The sequence below is a fragment of the Paramisgurnus dabryanus genome, chromosome 3 (genome assembly GCF_030506205.2).
Source record: "Paramisgurnus dabryanus chromosome 3, PD_genome_1.1, whole genome shotgun sequence".
Taxonomy (NCBI): domain Eukaryota; kingdom Metazoa; phylum Chordata; class Actinopteri; order Cypriniformes; family Cobitidae; genus Paramisgurnus; species Paramisgurnus dabryanus.
This window is the reverse complement of record NC_133339.1, coordinates 11,945,249-11,966,405: the sequence shown is the minus strand read 5'-3', so window position 1 is coordinate 11,966,405 and position 21,157 is coordinate 11,945,249. Positions and strand designations below refer to the sequence as shown.

The following is a 21,157-nucleotide window of genomic DNA, read 5'->3' as shown; positions in this document are numbered from 1 at the left end:
AAGTTTTACAAAATTTTAAATATAAATTTTTAATCTGACATACAATATGACATTTAAGCATAATATTTGATTACTAATCAGAAGGTGCTCCTGAATCTTAGTCTACTCCTAAAAAGTGAAGTGTATGGCGCTGGTATTGGTATCATACATTTTACAATACTCAGCATGTTTTGCAGTGATCATAATTTTTATGTTTTATGGTTATATCCGATAGCATTATTAAATTGTTTGTATGTTTAAGGTCTCTCAGGTCATATATTTGCCACTTATCAAATGTTTTTCCACCCTAGCCCATCTGTTCCCTATCCACGGCCTAATTCCTTTTGCAGCAGCCTTAGTTTTGCAAAAGATGTAAAAGTAGGGTTATAAGAAAATATAAAAGAGGCTCGTAATGCCAGGTAAAAAAGGTTCTTGAAAGATTAAAACACTCCTCTTGACAGGCTTGATCCTTCAAACCAGCTTTTAAAGTGATAGATCACTCAAAAATCTGAATAATGTCATTATTAACTCACCCTCATGTCGTTCCAAACTCATAAGTCCTCCGTTCTTCTTCAGAACAAAGTTAAAGATATAAAGCGCGGCTTGCTGAGCAACCTGAATGACTAACTAAAAGTGTTGCTACTAGTCAGTTTGAAACATTAAAATATAAATGAAGCAGCAGTATTGCACAATGTTTCATTGAGTCTTGAATAGGCTTTATGCCCAGCTGCACTACTTCCTGAACTTCAGCCAGCTCCTTGTTTCCTGTCTGCCATTATTGGACAAACTGATTAATCCAGTTGTGTCTGCTTATTGTTGATGTGACTACTGAGGTCAGACACACCTGGATTAATCAGTTTGTTTGTGACTACTGAGGTCAGGCACACCTGGATTAATCAGTTTGTTTGTGACTACTGAGGTCAGGCACACCTGGATTAATCAGTTTGTTTGTGACTACTGAGGTCAGGCACACCTGGATTAATCAGTTTGTTTGTGACTACTGAGGTCAGACACACCTGGATTAATCAGTTTGTTTGTGACTACTGAGGTCAGACACACCTGGATTAATCAGTTTGTTTGTGACTACTGAGGTCAGGCACATCTGGATTAATCAGTTTGTCCAATAATGGCAGACAGGAAACAAGGAGCTGGCTGAAGTTCAGGAAGTAGTGCAGCTGGGCATAAAGCCAAGTTGCACAGTCATTTGTTGCACAGCAAAACTTTTGAGTTCTGTAGCCCTGTTTAAGCTTTTTGTACAGCTAACAAATGGGTTATTTGCAGCTTAATTGATTAAAAGGGCAATAGAGATGGTATTAGATCAGTATTGACAGATACTCAAGGTAGTGGTATCGACATTGGTATCAGACATGACAAAGTTGTATCAGCTCAGCCCTAACAAAAACATCATCAAAGTGTGACATTAGTGGGTCAATTAGAATTTCTTGAAGCATCCAAAATACAATTTGGTCCAAAAATAACAAAAATTAAGACTTGTATTGTATCAGCATTGTATTCTGTTCCGGATCTGTTGTGAACCGCGTACACGAGACTAGCCGCTGCTAACGTACGACGCTTGCTGCAGTCTCAGGAAATTATTTTCATATTTGGGTGACCTATCCCTTTAATGTCAATTCCAGCTTTGTTTTAAAACAACCAATGTTGACCAAAAATGCTTTACAAAGTAAACATACAAAAATAAAACAGTATTTATATATTAAAAAACATTCAGTTCTGGTCCTTGATTCTAATGGGTAAGCCGAGTTCTTAGCCGTTACAAAATACCCCATTTTTAAGGGCTGACTGCATTACATAACCTGATTATCACTTTATTAATTTTATGAAATCTTGCTACACATATGAGGTTACTGTTTTATAAAAACAATAACCCCAAGAAACAGTGGGTTGCAGTGCATTGTATAACCCTAAATGTGTAGTGTGTAAATGTGATTAAAAACAACATGAGGTCGTATTTATTTTAAATGTGCAAAAGATTCATATGCAAGTTTCGGACTCTGTGTGCAAGGGCTTTAAATGTCAGAGACAATAGCCTTGAAACATGGCACAGTTGTGCATTGGCTGACCTGGGCTTGATTTCTGTCTCATGGTCCTTTCTCCTAGTTTGCTTCCTGTCGTCTCTTTCACTTAAGCAAAAATGACAAGCTGATTTAAGCTGAAATTCTCATCACTGAAACATATCCTGATTTGTCTGAGTGCATTATATGTTGTAATTTAAAAATACCCATATAAATTTCTTTGTTTTGATGAACATGAAGGAAGATATTTTGAGGAATGTTTGTAACCAAACACTTGGTTGACCCCTTCACTTCCATAGTAGGGAAAAAGAATAAAGTAAATGGGGTCCACAAACAGTTTGGTTACAAACATTTTTCAAAATATCTGCCTTTGTGTTCATCAGAACAAAGACATTTATACGGGTTTGTAACAACATAAAAGTGAGTAAATGATGACAGGATTTTCATTTTTGGGTCAATTATCCCTTTAATTTGTTTAAACATATCAAACATAGTATTAAATGCATATTCAGAAGATTTGTTACTAAGTGTTTTTAAGAAAATCATGTTGGATATCTTGAAAGCAAGATTTTGTGAGAATCACCCATGTATATGTTGGACGTCATGTGATCAAATTCTGAAAATTGGTCTCATTAAATCCGCTTGTTTGAAAAAATGTATTAACAGTATTAACTTTCAGCAATATATATTTTATGGTTATTAGCTAACCTTGCTAGCTTTATTCTTTTTTTATGTGTATTAAGCTATTTCATTAAAGGTAGGGTATCTAATTTTGAAGAATGCTAACGGTAGCTGACTAGCAATGAAATCACAATCCCACCCTCCATTCAAATCGCCATCCAAAGTCACGCCTCTTTCAAAACACATGAACACGCACAGATCAGACGGTCACATCTCATGTCTCATTCACCAGTGAGAAAACTTTGCAGTACAAAGTGAATAACATTACCAAAATAACCAACATAAACAACTGGTTTAACATCAGAATTAGTTAAAGCACACTTTGGTTGTGTAGACATAGTAACTATATCGTTTAGCTAATCCGTAAACGAACACAAATTTCATAAGCAACACAATGTTTCATCAAAGTAGAACATCTGAATCCATCTGAATACAAACATATCGCGTACCTACCTTACCAAAATAAACAACGACCCTTTCAGACCCTTTGCCTCCTGCAGCTGTTTGCATCTCGTGGTAAAGCAGTAAAGTTACCAATGTTAATTTGGGTTTTTGCTCTTTGCTGATCCAGGCAGTTTTTGCTGTTGTTGTTATAAAAGATTTATTTTGTTGCGTGGCTCCTGTGCAGGTTGTCAATTCAGTAGAAAAGTTTGCCATTATCCTTTGTTTACAGACGGGGGATGAGGACATATAAACGCGCCAAGGATGTATGGGGTCTGCAAGAACAGGCTGCCCGGTGGCATTCAAATTACGCTTACGTATGAGGGACAAAAAAGACAACGTCCGTTCGGTCCGAGATCTATAATTGGTTGAACATTTTTTGGTCCTACGCCTTTCACAGATGACATAAATTTCTACAAATACAAATTTTAAACAACTTAACATAGTGATTGCAATCAGGATGTCAGTTGACTTTTAAACAGCATAACTAAAAATGTTTCTGGATCAAATCAGATACCCTGCCTTTAATCATGGTTGTGTGAAGAATTTTTTTATTTTAATTTTTTAATCTGTTAACGTGATAAGCATTGATTTGAGCATTTGATTATCTTTTGTTGCAAATTTAAAGGTTTTTGAGTAAAACATCACTTTAGGGCTTTTCACACTTGATATAGTTAACCCCAGGTTATTCTAAACCCCGGGTTATTAGAATCCTGGGTTATCTGTTGTATGTTTCACACTATTCGTAGTTAACCAGGAATTAAGAGATAACCCTGGGTATTCAAAATTTGACGTTTCACACTGTGCATTTCTAAACCCTGTGTCAGGAGTCTCCAACCCTACACACCTGTCTGAAATTATCAAGCAACCCTGAACACCTTGATGAGCTGTTTCAGCTGTGTTTAATTGGGGTCATAACATTATAACCCTGCTTCCTTTCACACTGCATGCGTTTGGCACCGCAATGTGGTGTTAACCCCAGAAAAGCAATGCTAACCCTGCTTCAGAGCAGGGTTTCATAACCCTGGGTTAATTTTAGGGATAACCCCACTTTTAAATTACAAATGTGAAACGATCCTTAACCCAGGGTTAAAAGCATGGTTTAGAACAAAGATAACCCAGGTTGGTTAAGTGCAGTGTGAAAAGCCCTTTTTTGTATTGAAGACTAACCGGATGCGATGAGACATGTTTTCCGGATTCTGTGCACAGCGTTTGACATATAAGGGATGACATTTAGGGCCTATTTACACCTGGTCACTTCATGTGTTTTCGTAGATTGGATAGCTATCTGATTTGTTTAAACAGATGCATTTACACTTGGCCCCACAAATGTGTCTCAGCTGAATGGATATGAATCCGATCTTCTGTTCCCGTGCAAAATGCAAATACAAAATGACTCGCTGAACTAAAAATGGCAGCCACTGTTGTCCTCTAACTTCAATTTGTGAATGTGGTAAAAAAAGAAACGCTTTCTGCAGCGCCAACTTTTTCATCCATGTTTGCTTCTTCAAGTGGCAGGGTATCTGATTTGGTTCAAAAACATTTTTAGTTATGCTGGTTAAAAGTCTCCTCACATCCTGATAGCAATCACTATGTTAAGTTGTTTAAATGTATTTGTAGACATTTATGTCATCTGTGAAACATGTAGGACCAAAAAATTTTCAACCAATCATAGATCTCGGTCCGAATGGATGTTGCTTTTTTGTCCCTCGTCCGTAAGCGTAATTTGAATGCAACCACGCAGCTTGTTCACGAAGACACCATACGTCATCGACACGTTCACGTGCGCTCACCTCCTGTCCCTGCTGAAAAAAACAGCATACCAGCAAGACCAGCATATGTTGTGTTTTGGTGCTGGTTTGCTAGTGAACACCAGCTAAACCAGCATCAAACCAGCATCAGCAGCACCAGCATCAGCACCAGCTAAACCAGCACTTGCACCAGCATCCCATGCTGGTCATACCAGCATATGTTGTGTTTTGGTGCTGGTATGCTGTGACCACCAGCTAAACCAGCATAGACCAGCATAATTCCCATGCTGGTTTGATGCTGTTTTTTTCAGCAGACGTCTGTATACAGAGGGAGAATGGCAAACTTTTCTGCTGAATTGACAACCTGCACAGGAGCCACAAAACTAAACACATGTTTTAAAACAACAACAGCAAAATCTGCCTGGATCAGCAAAGAACAAAAACCCAAATTAACATTGGTAACTTTACTGCTTTACCACGAGATGCAAACAGCTGCAGAAGGCAAAGGATCTGAAAGGGTCGTTGCACTGTTTATTTTGGTAAGGTAGGTACGCGATATGTTTGTATTGAGATGGATTCAGATATTCTACTTTGATGAAACATTGTGTTGCTTATGAAATTTGTGTTCGTTTACGGATAAGCGTAACGATATAGTTACTACGTCTACACAACCAAAAGTGTGCTTTAACTAATTCTGATGTTAAACCAGTTGTTTATGTTGGTTATTTTGGAAATGTTATTCACTTTGTACTGTAAAGTTTTCTCACTGGTGAATGAGACATGAGATGTGACCGTCTGATCTGTGCGTGTTCATGTGTTTTGAAAGAGGCAAGACTTTGTATGGCGATTTGAATGGGATCGTGATTTCATTGCTAGTCGGCTTCCGTTAGCATTTTTCAAAATTAGATACCCTACCTTTAAGCGAGTGACATACATCACTATAGTAAAGTGCTGACGTATGTAGTTTCAACAACCAGATGCATTTACATCTGTTCAGTTTTAACTGAAATGCGTCCCAGGCCACCTCCTAAAGTGGTTTGCACGATCAGATTTAAATCAGTCTCGAGGGCATTTACACCTGGTCTTTTTGTGATCTGAACAGAGAAAATGCATGAAATGACCAGGTGTAAATAACAATAATAAAATGTGTGCATTTTTTTTTTATTTTTACAAATGGTCACCAAGTAAATTCACTCCATAAACATACCTTCACTAAAACATGGTAAACTTTATATGTATATATGTAAAGATTGTGGTAAGCCTATATACTAGAGGTATTTTTTAACAACTTTAGATCTTCCACATGTCTACAACCTTAATAAGATAAGTTTATATCTGGTCTGTGCTTAAATGTAAGGTTCAATTCACCTAACATTACAAATGCAATTGCTTTAAATGAAGATTTGACAATCAGCATTTTTACACATTTCCATCAACCTATACATCCTTATACAAGATTCCCATGCTGGTTTGGTGCTGGTTTAGCTGATGGTCACCAGAACACCAACACCAAAACACAACATATGACCAGCACCAGCATATGTTGTGTTTTGGTGTTGGTGTTCTGGTGACCATCAGCTAAACCAGCACCAAACCAGCAGAGAATGAGGCTGGTCTCTGCTGGTTGTCACCAGCAAACCAGCACCAAAACATCAGGGTTACCCAGCTCCCTTATTCCACTCCAGAATAAAAAATGTAAAAGTTGTCCATGTTGGTGTGGATGTGTGTTAGGCTACTTAATCTGCATAAATAAAGTGAAAAAAGTCAAAACCACATTATCATTTTTTTTTACTAATGTTTTTCACTTTTAATTAATATTACCCTTTTATCTTATCCCATAACATCTAATCTATTTCATCTATAGGCCTAAACCTTAAATTTAATTGAGCTTGCATGCATTTATGTGGAAAGTGATTTCGTACAAATGGTGTAAAACTAATATAATAAACTAAAATTAAAATCTAAAGCAACACTATCCCCAATTAATAATATAGAAAGTGTAAAATAAAGTGTAAATGCATGTTGAGCTATTGCTGCAATTCAGATTGTGAAATTGGTGAAAGCACTGCTGAAGCTGAGTGGGGGAGGGGAGAAGAGGCCGCATGGGGGAGGGTAGAGCACGTTGCTGTGTGGGGGAGGTGAGGACATTTTGGCAGCTTCACTCACTTCACTGTGCAGAGAGACTGAGTGACAGAACGAATTCAGGTAAGACATGCTTCATTTTAATTAACTTTAAGCTGTTTTTATAGTCTGACATAGTCTTCAGAATTGATTTTAAACTGTTTAAGGTTTGCATTAGTTTAATTAACTTACATGAAGTTCTTACACTTGGTAGCAATTATGTTTTTCAATTAACATAATTAGTCTTGTCAATTAGAACCTAAACTGGCTGTGAAAATCTTGCTAAAGTCTTGTTTAACTTTTTAATACAGTTGATTTTCTTCATGAAATCATCCTTCATAATGTAATTTAATGAACATTTTGTGAAAACATTGATATCTTTAATATTTACTGAGTAAGATCGTCTCAAATATTGAAGTCATAAAGAAATTGATAACATTAGGTGAAATCAAACTTTTAAAATGTCTCCAGTTTGAGGATTTAACGTTTTATTCAGTTTTTACACTTGTAAAGGCAAATTTCCCTTACAGGAAAGTTACATGAACATTTTTGTGTGAAACCCATGTGAAACACGTGAAATATGTGAAGCACATGTGGTAACATGTTGTCCACATGTGATCACATGTAAACACAGTGTCACCACATTATGCACATGTGATCACATGTGTTTAACACAAAAATGTTCCACAAGCACACATCACATGTGTTTTTTCACATGTGATATTGATGTTGTTCACACGTGATCCCATGTGTTTTTTCACATGTGTAAAAAATTTGAAATTCATGTGGTTTTTCTGTAAGGGTTGTAGGAATAATAAGCAGAAATATCTGTGATGAAACAAAAACGCATAAATAAAGTCACATTTATTGACTGAGTGGTACTTGGTCATATTTACTACATTCCTGTGAATTAATAATTTAACCCATTGTAATTAAAATGTTGTGATGATTTACTTTATTGTGATCTTGATAAAATATATATATTTTTTATTTAACAGATAATGGAAAGACAGAATCAAGAAAATGAGCAGGTACGTCTTTAGTACCTCAGTTGTTTACAGGCAAATACTCTAAGTTTTATTTGACATTACACTAGCATGTGTTATGAACAAGAGGAAAATCGTCTTTAATACACAATAAAATCTTCATAAGAGTTTGGTTTTAAATATCCTGATAAACTATAGCATTACTATGTGCTTATACCACCATTAATGTTTTACAATTTCAAGATAAAAGTTCAGTTTCATTAATTAAAGCAAAATATGATTAATTTGTATGCACCACATCTCTTTTAATGTTTGTCTCTTAGGTTTCATAATACGCACAAGATCAACGTGCTGATCAATGTTGACAAATAACATATATGTATAAGTATATAACATATATGTATTTACACAGGTATCAGAAAAAAGAGGCAGGAAGCGATCAAGAGAGCATCATAGCCCTGGACAGGCAGAGAGAAGTGAAGAAGATGACCAGGTAAGCATTTTAAATGTATGTTTTAAAGGAAAACACCACCCTTTTTTAATATTTTACTTTGTTCTTACCTCAACTTAGATGAATTAATACATACCTATCTTTTTCAATGCTTGCACCTAATCTTTGTACAGCGCCTTGTGAATGCCTTAGCATTTAGCCTAACCCCATTCATTTCTTAGGATCCAAACAGGGATGAATTTAGAAGCCACCAAACACTTCTATGTTTTCCCTATATAAAGGGCCATTTCATTGATATAAACATTAATCTTTATGGAAAGGGGGTCATATTTGTAGTAGAAATGTAACAAAAATTTAGCAGACAAAGTCGTTGTCCGCACAATATCTCCACAGACACGCTATCTCAGCGCAGTGCTCGTAAGCCGAAAAACACGTCTTTGAAATAAACACGCGAAAAGTGTCCGGAAACATTCACAAAATAAACGTTCATATCCTGATCTGATGCAGTAATGTTATACAGAGAGCACACAGCGAGAGTATAGGCTTACTAGTCCGTCCATGCTCATATACTCCACAGACGTGCTGCTCAGCGCGTCTGCTCATAAGCCGAAACACGTCTGTGAAATAAACATCCAAAAATGCACAAAGTAACTCTCTTGCCTGGAAACATTCACTAAACAAACGTCCATATCCTTATCTGATGTAGAAATGTTATAAAGCAAGCACACAGTGAGAGTACAGGCACTACTAGTTGTCCAAGCTCTAGCCAGTCCGGGCTTCTTTACCCAGCCCAGGCTCCGGCCTAGTCCTTGGGCTTCTGTTCCTCCATCTGCCTGACCTCTTTGCTGTATTGTAGCTCATAGAGGTGCAATGAACAGCGGATTAAAGCATCACGCTTGCGAAATCACCCTCTTCCATATCATATCCCTTACCTTCCGCTGTTATTGTAACATGAAGTCTGGCTCGCTCCACAACGTCTGTTTAGCTTAGCTTAGCATAAAGATGGTGGCTGATCGTTTTTTCGTCTGTGTTTGTATATTTTCATAAGTCCCACCCACTGATCTGTAATAGGTCTTTAGCGTGAGTGGGTCCCACCCATAGCCCCAACTTGGAAAAATGAGGAGTGAGTGTCTGCAGTCTTTCACCATCAACAAAGATACAGCAGTTCCTTCTTTCATTGACGCAAAATGACGATTTTTACATCATTGAAAGAAGGAAGTGCCCTTTACTGAAATCAGTATTTTTCCCGTCTCAGGTGAAACTGAGGGAATGATGCACGACCATTCAAAAACATGACTGGGGTTCTAACGATACAAAGCTTAATGAAAACTGTTACATGAGTATTTACACCAGTAAGTATGGTCGCACAAAATAAAGTGTTTGCTTGGATCTTAAGGAATGAATGGGGCTAGGCTAAATGCTAACACATTCACGAGGCGGTGTACAAAGATTAAAAGTGCACGCATTGAAAAAAGATAATTATGAATTAATTTGTCTAAATTGAGGTAAGAACATAGTAAAATATTGAAAAAAGGTGGTGTTTTCTTTAAATCAACTCTGCTGGGTGTACATATTGTCCCAATCTTACAGAGAGTTAAAAAGTAACTCTTAAGCAGAGTAGGGCTGGACCAGAAAATTCGAATATTCGAATATTCGTTCCGTGGGTTGACATTCGATTTTCAGTTTTGAGATTCGAATATATATATATAAATATTTTTCAGCGTTAATGCAGAGCTTTTGCCAAGCAGGAAGTGCGCTTCACGCTCCCGCTCTGTAGGTGGCGCAGAGAGACCAACATCCATAGCCAACAGCCACCAAACACCACCAGTGGAAGAGATCGCCTCGAACGGAAAGCGCGCTTCCTGCTTTGGCATTCACGCTAATAGTGTTGTAAATAACGTTCAGTTTCTTGCAAAAACTGATTGATTTGCTTCACAAGACGTCAATATGTCACACAGAGTTATGGGGGATTACTTTTGTATTGGATATATATGCTTTAGCTCTTAAAGTGTGCGGATCGGTTGACTTGCATGACGGAGCACTGGGGTTTCTGCAAAATATCTTCTTTATTGTTCTGCTGATGAAAAAAACATATTGATGGTGTAAGTGTTATAAATAAACTTGATTTTGAAAGTATGCTACCGTTTTATTACAGTTTGTTGAACTTCGTTCATTTATTTTCGTTGTTTTATTTAAATAGCCTACCCTACGTTGTCAGTAATTACTGTGCTGCTAATTCCTGATACGGGAATGTTTATTTGTTAGAAAAATGTTAGGCTACCTTATTAAAAGTATTGCTCTTGTGTTTTGTTTCACTAATGCTGTTCTCGCAGGACGCGTGACAGGCACGCCGCTTCCAGCTTGCGCTGTTCTGTAGTATTTTTAAAGCTTATTTCTTAAAGTTTATTCTAAACGTGTCACATGTCCATATTGCACGAAAAAAAGGCACTACACTCCCTTGAGTCCGCAGCAACACATCCGCCACATAATAAAACTGTAGATAAACAGACACACACATACACACACACAGAGATTCCTGCCTTTATTAAAGAGAAAAATATGTTCAGCCCCTCCTTCCGAAGCTTCGAATATTCGATTTTATTTCTAATAGAGCTTCGAAGCTCAAAAAATGGTATTCGAAACAGCCCTAAAGCAGAGTTAAAAGCTGCAATTTGTAACTTTATCCCCTGTCACCATCTTTGTTTGAAACCTAAAATTGCATTTACATCTTAATTGTAGAATTATTTTCTTAACTTATGTTTTAGATGTTGGCTCTTTCATTTAAAGTCACCATTGTTGTGATCAGTGTTTGTTTTGGTTGGACTTGACTATTAGCTCATTAGTTTTTTTCTAACTGCTATAACTAACTGCTATAAGAAAAGACAATAGTGCAATTCAATGGTGATGTTTAATATATAATGTCAAACAAAATCATCTAGAAAACAGATTTATTAATTTAGTGTTTCCTAAAAAGCATCCTTTTTTTGTTGATAATGTGATACTACAGTGTAAGGTTTAAAACTCTCATAGTAGTTTATCATTCTGAAGGATTTTGAAAGACTGTGCACATAAAGAAATAACTGCTGTGCAAAATAAGACACACAAACATCAAGAATCAGAGTATGAATCTCAAAAATGGTGACAAGAATTTTTTTTTAAATGTTCATTGTTTATTCATGCTGCAGTGCATTCTGGGAGTCCTGGATGAGATTTGTTATTTGTTGATACCCAGCATGAACTGCAGCATGAAGCTATTCATTTTTAACTTTAATTTAAAATTTAACTTTATTTTTATTATTAAGGTTGTAGTTGTGTGGGGGTGCAATTTCACTTTCTTTTTTTTTTGACAGAGTCTTGGTCATACTGATCTTTCAGACAGTGAATATGTGCCTTCCACATCCTCTGACAGTGAAGACTGCAGTGCTGATGAAGCTCAGATAAAAACTAGTTTTAAACAAAAATTTCATGGGTTTGAAGGCAATACTGGTGACCTGGAAAATGCAAGAGACTGTGGAGATGATGATAAGGAAGAGGTCATTCCAAAAATTACAGTGAAGACATGTGAGAAGGGAAAGCAAAGAAAGTGGGACAAAAAGCATTACTGTATTTACTGCAAAAAGCCTCAGAGTAAAATTTCACGTCACTTAGAGCGAAAGCATTATAAGGAGGAAGATGTGGCTAAGGCAATATGCCAACCCAAAAATTCTAAGAAGCGTCGTCTGTTTTTGGATCAGCTCCGCTGTAAAGGTGATTACATTCACAATACCACTGTCTTGGGATCAGGAAAAGGGGTATTGGTAACTTATAGACAACCATCAGAAGAGATTAGTCCACATGAATTTTTGCCCTGCAACTATTGTTATGGTTTCTTCAAAAAACAAGAGCTCTGGAAGCACGAGGTTTCCTGCAAAAAGCGAATGTGTCTCCCACAGGAAGGATTCAGGAAGAAAAAAAGGGTGCAAGCAGCAGCTTCCTGTCTTCTTCCAATACAGGGAAATACAACAGAGAGATGTTGTAAAATTATTGGTAGGATGTTGCATGATGAAATATCTCTTCAAGTAAAATCAGATTCACTTATTTGTGAGTATGGTGACAGATTGTTGGAGAAGCATGGGAGCGATCCATCCAAAGATGGTTATGTTAGTCAGAAAATGAGGGAGTTGGGGAGATTTGTGATTGCTGCAAAGACATTAGATGCAAAGGTGAAAAACCTTCAGGATATCTTGATTCCGCCAATGTTCCAGTTGGCTGTGGATGCAGCTAAAAAGGCATCTGGCTTCGCTAAATCAAAATTCCGCTATGATCGACCATCTCTTGCTGTAAAACTAGGACACTCTCTAAAGACAGTTGGTGATATCTTGATTGGCCGTTTTGTCAAAGCAGAAGATGAGGTAGCTGCAAACAGGGTGAGGAGCTTCCTAGGGTTAGTGAGCACAGAATGGAACCACTATGTCTCACAACGTGCAAGGACAAATCTGGAAGAAAATAAGTGGAACAAAAAGGAAATGATCCCTCTCACTGAAGACGTAATACTTCTTCAAAAATACTTGAAGTCCATTGAAGAAAGTGCACATGAGAAACTGATAGAAGGTCCTGATACCAAAGCATTCATCATGCTAAGTGAAAGCATACTATCACAAATTATTCTGTTTAATCGGAGACGGCAAGGTGAGGCAGCTAAAATGCTACTTGAGACATATGAGAAGAAAAACACAGAGGCCCTAAATGATGATGTTATGCAGTGCCTCTCAAAATTGGAACGTGACCTAAGTAATGATTTCACAAGAATTGTGATAAGAGGGAAAAGAGGGCGAAAAGTTCCAGTGCTGCTTACTGGAGATATGAAAAAAGCTCTGGATTTTCTCATTGAGCACAGGACGCAGGAAAATGGCATTCTTTACACCAATAAGTATGTCTTTGCAAAAGCAAAATCAGATAGTCATATCAGAGGCTCAGACTGTCTGAGAAAATTTGCAAATCTGTGTAATGCGAAACATCCTGAGACCCTCACCTCCACTCAACTGAGAAAGCACATAGCAACTCTTTGTCAAATAATGAACCTGAAGGATAACGAGTTGGATCAGGTGGCAAAATTCATGGGACATGACATCCGCGTTCATAGGGAATACTATCGCTTAACCGAAAACACAATACAGCTGGCAAAAATGAGCAAACTGCTTATGGCCATAGAATGTGGAACAGCTGTATACAAAGGAAAATCTCTCGATGAGATTGACCTTGAACTAGAGGGTATGTAAAAATGTTTTATTTATTGAAAAGTAGAAGCAATATATACTAAAAGTGAATTTATAAAGAACATGTGACTTATGCGATTTAAAACGTGTCTCTCTTGACTTGTCTTTACAGTTGCTTTGTCTAATAAACTCAAGGAAGGGTGCACTTCAGAGGGGACGTCTTCTAGACAAGAGCATGATGGTATGGAAGTCATCTAGGCAAAAATAACATACTTTTCTGTCAGTTTATTAAATATTTATATATTGTTTAAAATATATAGAGTAATACAGTACAAACATATTATAAAATTAAAAATATTAAAATCCACTTTTCATATATTAAAAATCTAATTTACAGTACATTTTAAGTTGTGATGCAGTGGAGCGGCCGATTATGAATTCTAGTTCCATTTGATGAATATCTCAGTATACTGATATGAAACCAGATTTCTTGGCAAGTTGATAGTAAGGAGTGAATTTGTTTAGAGGGGTGCGTTAAATGCAGAAAATGAATTGTAAGGGTAAGTGTATGTGTTTTTAATACTATAAGGGTGGTTTATCAGAATGGTTTGTTAAGATTGCCTTGAAAGGTTGTTCAGGAAGTTCAATTAGTATTGCTGTGATAATTGATTGCCTTTTCCAATACAGATGTAACTTGTAATGTGTGATGTTCTCTTTTCTCTTTTCCAGAACTGTGCAGAACCCAGAAAGAAAGACCTGAGCCAGACGAGCCTTATGATTCCAACTCAGATGGTATGTAGTTTAAAAAGTATAAAGCTTAGACTTTCAGACATGTAGAGCAAAGTAATTTTTGACATGATATATGCTATGCACAAATCTAGAGTTGTCTCTGTTCTTCACCCAGAAGGCCCTGACTCACACATAAAGACCAAAAACAAGAGATCATCAAAGACTAAGAGAAATGGTAAGATTGTTTGATGTAAAGTTAATTCATATAGTTGATTAACTTCTCCACTCACATTATTCACATTTACCAATACAGATGTAACTTGTAATGTGTGATGTTCTCTTTCCTCTTTTCCAGAATTGTGCAGAACACAGAAAGAAAGACCTGAGCCAGACGAGCCTTATGATTCCAACTCAGATGGTATGTAGTTTAAAAAGTATAAAGCTTAGACTTTCAGACATGTAGAGCAAAGTAATTTTTGACATGATATATGCTATGCACAAATCTAGAGTTGTCTCTGTTCTTCACCCAGACGGCCCTGACTCACACATAAAGACCAAAAACAAGAGATCATCAAAGACTAAGAGAAATGGTAAGATTGTTTGATGTAAAGTTAATTCATATAGCTGATTAACTTCTCCACTCACATTATTCACGTTTACCAATACAGATGTAACTTGTAATGTGTGATGTTCTCTTTCCTCTTTTCCAGAATTGTGCAGAACCCAGAAAGAAAGACCTGAGCCAGACGAGCCTTATGATTCCAACTCAGATGGTATGTATTTTATCATACTGTATACAGCTTAAGACTTTCAGACATGTAGAGCAAAGTATGTTTTGACTTGATTTGTGCATATATCATGAACTGTCTATGTTCTTCACCCAGAAGGCCCTGACTCACACATAAAGACCAAAAACAAGAGATCATCAAAGACTGAGAGAAATGGTAAGATTGTTTGATGTAAAGTTAATTCATATAGTTGATTGACTTCTCCACTCACATTATTCACGTTTTCCCAATACAGATGTAACTTGTAATGTGTGATGTTCTCTTTCCTCTTTTCCAGAATTGTGCAGAACCCAGAAAGAAAGACCTGAGCCAGACGAGCCTTATGATTCCAACTCAGATGGTATGTAGTTTAAAAAGTATAAAGCTTAGACTTTCAGACATGTAGAGCAAAGTAATTTTTGACATGATATATGCTATGCACAAATCTAGAGTTGTCTCTGTTCTTCACCCAGAAGGCCCTGACTCACACATAAAGACCAAAAACAAGAGATCATCAAAGACTAAGAGAAATGGTAAGATTGTTTGATGTAAAGTTAATTCATATAGTTGATTAACTTCTCCACTCACATTATTCACATTTACCAATACAGATGTAACTTGTAATGTGTGATGTTCTCTTTCCTCTTTTCCAGAATTGTGCAGAACCCAGAAAGAAAGACCTGAGCCAGACGAGCCTTATGATTCCAACTCAGATGGTATGTATTTTATCATACTGTATACAGCTTAAGACTTTCAGACATGTAGAGCAAAGTATGTTTTGACTTGATTTGTGCATATATCATGAACTGTCTATGTTCTTCACCCAGAAGGCCCTGACTCACACATAAAGACCAAAAACAAGAGATCATCAAAGACTGAGAGAAATGGTAAGATTGTTTGATGTAAAGTTAATTCATATAGTTGATTGACTTCTCCACTCACATTATTCACGTTTTCCCAATACAGATGTAACTTGTAATGTGTGATGTTCTCTTTCCTCTTTTCCAGAATTGTGCAGAACCCAGAAAGAAAGACCTGAGCCAGACGAGCCTTATAATTCCAACTCAGATGGTATGTAGTTTAAAAAGTATAAAGCTTAGACTTTCAGACATGTAGAGCAAAGTAATTTTTGACATGATATATGCTATGCACAAATCTAGAGTTGTCTCTGTTCTTCACCCAGAAGGCCCTGACTCACACATAAAGACCAAAAACAAGAGATCATCAAAGACTAAGAGAAATGGTAAGATTGTTTGATGTAAAGTTAATTCATATAGTTGATTAACTTCTCCACTCACATTATTCACATTTACCAATACAGATGTAACTTGTAATGTGTGATGTTCTCTTTCCTCTTTTCCAGAATTGTGCAGAACACAGAAAGAAAGACCTGAGCCAGACGAGCCTTATGATTCCAACTCAGATGGTATGTATTGTATCATACCGTATACATCCTAGACTTTCAGACATGAAGTGCAAAGTAGGTTTTGATTTGGTTTGTGCATATATCATGAACTGTCTATGTTCTTCACCCAGAAGGCCCTGACTCACACATAAAGACAAAAAATAAGAGATCATCAAAGACTAAGAGAAATGGTAAGATTGTTTTGATGTAAAGTTAATTCATATAGGTCCCGCATATAAATTTGGTTGTCACTTCACCTATTAAAGGGATAGTTCACTTTAAAATGAAAATTCTGTCATCATTTACTCATCCTCGTGTTGTTCTAAACCTGTATGAATTTCTTTTTTCTGATGAACACAAAAGAAGATATTTTGAGAAATGATGGTAAATACACAGCAGATAGTGACCATAGACTTCCATAGTAGGAATAAAAAATTATAATGGAATTTAATGGGTACCGTCACCTGTGTGCTTACAATCATTTATCAAAATATTTTCTTCATCATTTATCACAATACTTCCGAAATATTTTTTCCTACAATGGAAGTCTATGGTCACTTACTGCTGTGTGTTTACCATCATTTCTCAAAATATCATTTTTTTGTGTTGATCAGAAAAAAATTCATACAGGTTTAGAACAACATGAGGATGAGTAAATGATGACAGAATTTTCATTTTAAAGTAAACTATTCCTTAAATGCTTTATCCTGTTCTGTACACACACAGTTCAGTAATTTACAGGACTGACAACCGCATTCTAAACCGAATTAACTCCCGCAAAATGCAGGTTCTGACAACCACATTTACAGAAACTCTGAATAGTGTGTACATAACCGAACTGAACAACTAGTAGTTAATAAAGTATTTAAATGTGCATCATGGACATGACAGGTCTCTCTTTCAAAATAATAAATGCCTTGAAGGAGAGGTGTGACGGTTATTATATAACCATGAGACCGACGGTTATAGTTGAACACCATCATTAGAACTCTTTAACCGCCAAAACCGTGTTATTAAAATGTATTTTTTAAAACATTTATTATCATAGAGAATGTTTAAATACTGATTAAAAACAGTTGTTAACAGTCTGTGTTATTAATGGTCTACGTCGTTTCCAACTGTATTTGATTCTTTGGAAAACAGCATAAGTGAGATGTGCAGATAACTCATGAACATGCGAACATATCAGGTCAACTGACCGTTCGCAAAGACAGGACCCCCTTAGTTACTGTCGCTATGTCCAACAAGATATGCCGCTGTCACGCCCCACCATGTTCTCACGCATTGAAAAATACATCGCGGAGCAGAGAGGACACTGACAATGAGCTGACACACAGGACGGACCAGGTTACTTTTGATATTAAACATATTAAACAAAGTCTCACCTTTTAAATAATCTTGTCCTTCTAGTTAATTTATAGCATCAAATAAACATGATTTATCATTAAGTGGAATGTTGTTTTAACTGCCGAAAGGTGTCCATCCATACACCCTGCTTTTCAAGTTTAAATCCTCCAATGTTAATCTAACTCTCCTGACTGCTTTGGATGGTGAAGAAGTATATGATTGGTCAGATCACCTGTCAATCAAGCTTTCTGCGAAGAGTCAATTGTTTTAAACGGCGGGCTAGAGGCAGATGCTTCCTAGTCTAAAGAAGGGGGCCGTTGGGTGATAGCGGTGAAAGCACATTTACCGCTAGTTGTCTTGCTGTTAATTTTAAATAAACGTAGAGCAAGTAGCTAATCAGTGTCTGCTCGTTTGTCAGTTGTCCTATAACAGATGAACGTCGCAATGTGCAAACCCCCCCGGGCGTTTTTTCCCTTTGGATGGTTATGTTACGAACCGTCACATTTGAATCACGTCATAACCGTCATCACCAATTCTAAAACCGGCACACCCCTACCTAGAAGGGAAGAACTCTTCTGAATGCACGGTGCAGAAAATGGCAGAGGCACGAGCGTTTGCTGACTAATGTTGCCAGATCTTACACAAAAAAAAACAGCGAACCAGACAAATCGAAAAATGCTTTACCTCAAAGATCAAAATATTGGGACCGGCATCTTCAGACTTTAATAACACCAAAAACTTGATCGCTTCATGAGCCAAAAGCGAATAAACCGTTAAGTGCCCAAACAGTATTTAAGGACAAAAAGATGAGGACCTGGCAACACTGCAAGACAGCACGCTGTAGAGCAGCCTCACAAATGCGTACAATACACAACGGCAAGACGGAGGTTTATTGCAAAACATAATGCTGTTAAATTACTTTGGTCAAAGCTGTGAGTGATAAGCACACGAGACGGCAGACCGTTGCTATGGTTATCTCTGTGTCAATCATCACATTTTCGGGAGTGAGTCTTCTTCCGTACAGACACAAAACGAACATTTAGTGAATTCACTCCCACATTTAAATGCGGTTGTCACTTCTGAAAATTTGCAGTGTACGTGGCCATAGTTGATTGCCTTCTCCACTGCCATCATTCATGTTTACCAATACAGATTTAACTTGTAGCACTAGTGTTGTGGGATATGGCAAGAAAAATTAAACACTAAGGGGCTTTCCCGGACAGGGATTATCTTAAGCCAGGACTAGGCCTTAGTTTAATTAGGAAATATAAGTAGTTTTAACAAACATGCCTCACTAAAAACATAACTTGTGTGCATTTTGATGCAAAACAAAGGGCACTGATGTATCTAATGATATCTCAGTGCAAGTTGTTTTCAGTTTGGACAGCTCTTATATTTATTTTAGTCTTTGACTACACTAATCCCTGTCCAGGAAACCACCCCTAAAACTACATCCATTCAAAACGTGTTTAATACAACCAAAACTGTCTTTGACACTTTAAACATATTAAAGCGTGGGACACATGTAACAATTTTATTAAGATTATGAATGAAATTTGACCCTAACCGCTAAATCTAATGTTAGAATTTATGTACTACTTTTTGTGATGATTGCTGTATTTCGTTAAACGATGTTTAATATTTTCGACTTGCGGCACCAATTGGTGGCGTTACTGCTGCCATATATGGCACACGCTAAAGATGCAGAAAAAGGTCGACCAAGTTTACTGACCTCCAGGTCTCGCTGTAAAGTACAAACTACAAAGTCCACGTTGCAGCTCTATCCATGATCTTGCTCATATCCTACTGTTTCTTCTGCCGTCTGTCAACATGTTTGTTTGGATCTTGAGCAATCGCATTATCGTGAGAGTAGGGAAAGCGATTAGTCGTGTCTCATGAGTCTTTACATGTGTAGTGTAGTAGACGGACTCGGTCATTTGGTTTTTGCTCTTTTGCTATTGTTAAAGACTAGAATCGCTTCCAGTTGAAATAAAAAATATTTAGGTGTGTTGTGTACAGTCTTAGAAAGTTGCAGCTAGTCGATAAATGTGTCCCCAGCTTTAAAGCAAATCTTCAACAAACTAAAATTATTGTATACTACTTTTTTCCTTCATATGTTGCAAACTATTTATATGAAGTGAACACAATTCCTTTAATATCAGTAAGTGTTTTTGCGCCCGTGTTTTGTTATAAAAGGATATTTATTTTGGTGCTGCCTAGGGATGTCAATTTAGACAAATTCCTATTATTGATTTTCATTTACTCGTTAATGTTAATAAAATGCCTCTGCTTTGGGGCATGAGGGTGGGCAAAACGTCAGCTTCCACGCCTAAATTAAAAGGTTTCTACATTAAAAAAGCATAGCATTGTTCAAATTAATCAGTGATTGATAATATAGTGAAAATGTGTATTTAATAATTAAAATATGGACCAATACACAACATGTCGCCTCCTAGGAAACTGGCGCACGAGTTTAAGTTGTTAATGGCTACTAAATAACACACATCTGCTGCAAGCATTTCATAATTTCTTCCAAAAAGTGACGTCACACACAGCAGTTATGCCTATACAAACTTCCTTATGTAAAAACTTTTTTTATTTGGATTGATACAAATTAAATTAATTATTTACTTTTAATTAACAACAAAAAATACACGGACAAATTTGCATATTTGAAACAGAACATTTATTAACAAACAGCTAAGACTAATTTGAAGGCTACCTGTCTTAACTGAGACACATACGTTTCCCAAATGTTTGTTTATGAAATTGACTACCAGGGCCAGAGTGGAACTCATTTTCAGCCCTGTAGTTTTATGCGTCGGGCCAGCCCGTTTTAGTTGACAACTGACTGTTTTAAAATAATGCAATTAAAAACCTATAGTAGTAGGTAATTTATAAATAGTGTAACAATTATTTTATTGTATATTAGCTAATGTTAGTTTTGGACTATGTATATGTTTGACTCATTTCAGGGTCTTGTGTGGCAATATCCTGTCTTGTCAAACTTTAAATTAAATTAAACTAAACTAAACAACAAATTCTAAATGGCAAAATATTCAGACTAATTTTATATTGCTTTTATCTTACTCCCTTTCAGTCGTGTGCTTCGTATATTTACTGTCTTTTGATTAAAAACACAATGGGAGTACTATTAACACCTGTACGAAGCAAAATCTTAAAAAACTCTGCTGGGTGTACATATTGTCCCAATCTTATGGGACGTGGACACCAAAGCTTTTATGCCCGCGGCCGGCGCATGTTTTTAATT

General features: G+C 36.7%; 2 protein-coding genes and 1 long non-coding RNA gene across 3 annotated transcripts in view; 2 read left to right on the top strand and 1 right to left on the bottom strand.

The window, feature by feature from the left end:
- The window catches only part of sphk1 (sphingosine kinase 1), a 54,044-nt gene that overhangs the window by 12,392 nt on the left and 20,495 nt on the right, over window positions 1-21,157 (bottom strand). The gene's annotated exons all lie outside the window — the stretch shown is intronic.
- Window positions 8,008-14,971, top strand: LOC135769141 (uncharacterized). Its single transcript, XM_065278523.2, has 8 exons — window positions 8,008-8,037; window positions 8,405-8,485; window positions 11,794-13,693; window positions 13,811-13,879; window positions 14,368-14,430; window positions 14,543-14,602; window positions 14,723-14,785; window positions 14,898-14,971. Exons 1-8 carry the CDS (start codon window positions 8,008-8,010, stop codon window positions 14,969-14,971), a joined length of 2,340 nt encoding a protein of 779 aa, XP_065134595.1.
- Window positions 15,077-15,850, top strand: LOC135768920 (uncharacterized). The gene is made up of 5 exons (XR_010542298.2): window positions 15,077-15,140; window positions 15,252-15,311; window positions 15,433-15,495; window positions 15,608-15,667; window positions 15,788-15,850. It is a non-coding gene; the product is annotated as an uncharacterized lncRNA (long non-coding RNA).

What these genes read in the sequence shown, in the direction of transcription:
- LOC135769141 (XM_065278523.2), top strand. Translation starts at nt 8,008, where the DNA reads ATGGAAAGACAGAATCAAGAAAATGAGCAG. An exon ending in GATTGACCTTGAACTAGAGG is followed by an intron (nt 13,694 to 13,810) that starts GTATGTAAAAAT and finishes TTGTCTTTACAG; the next exon opens with TTGCTTTGTCTAATAAACTC. An exon ending in TTATGATTCCAACTCAGATG is followed by an intron (nt 14,786 to 14,897) that starts GTATGTAGTTTA and finishes TTCTTCACCCAG; the next exon opens with ACGGCCCTGACTCACACATA.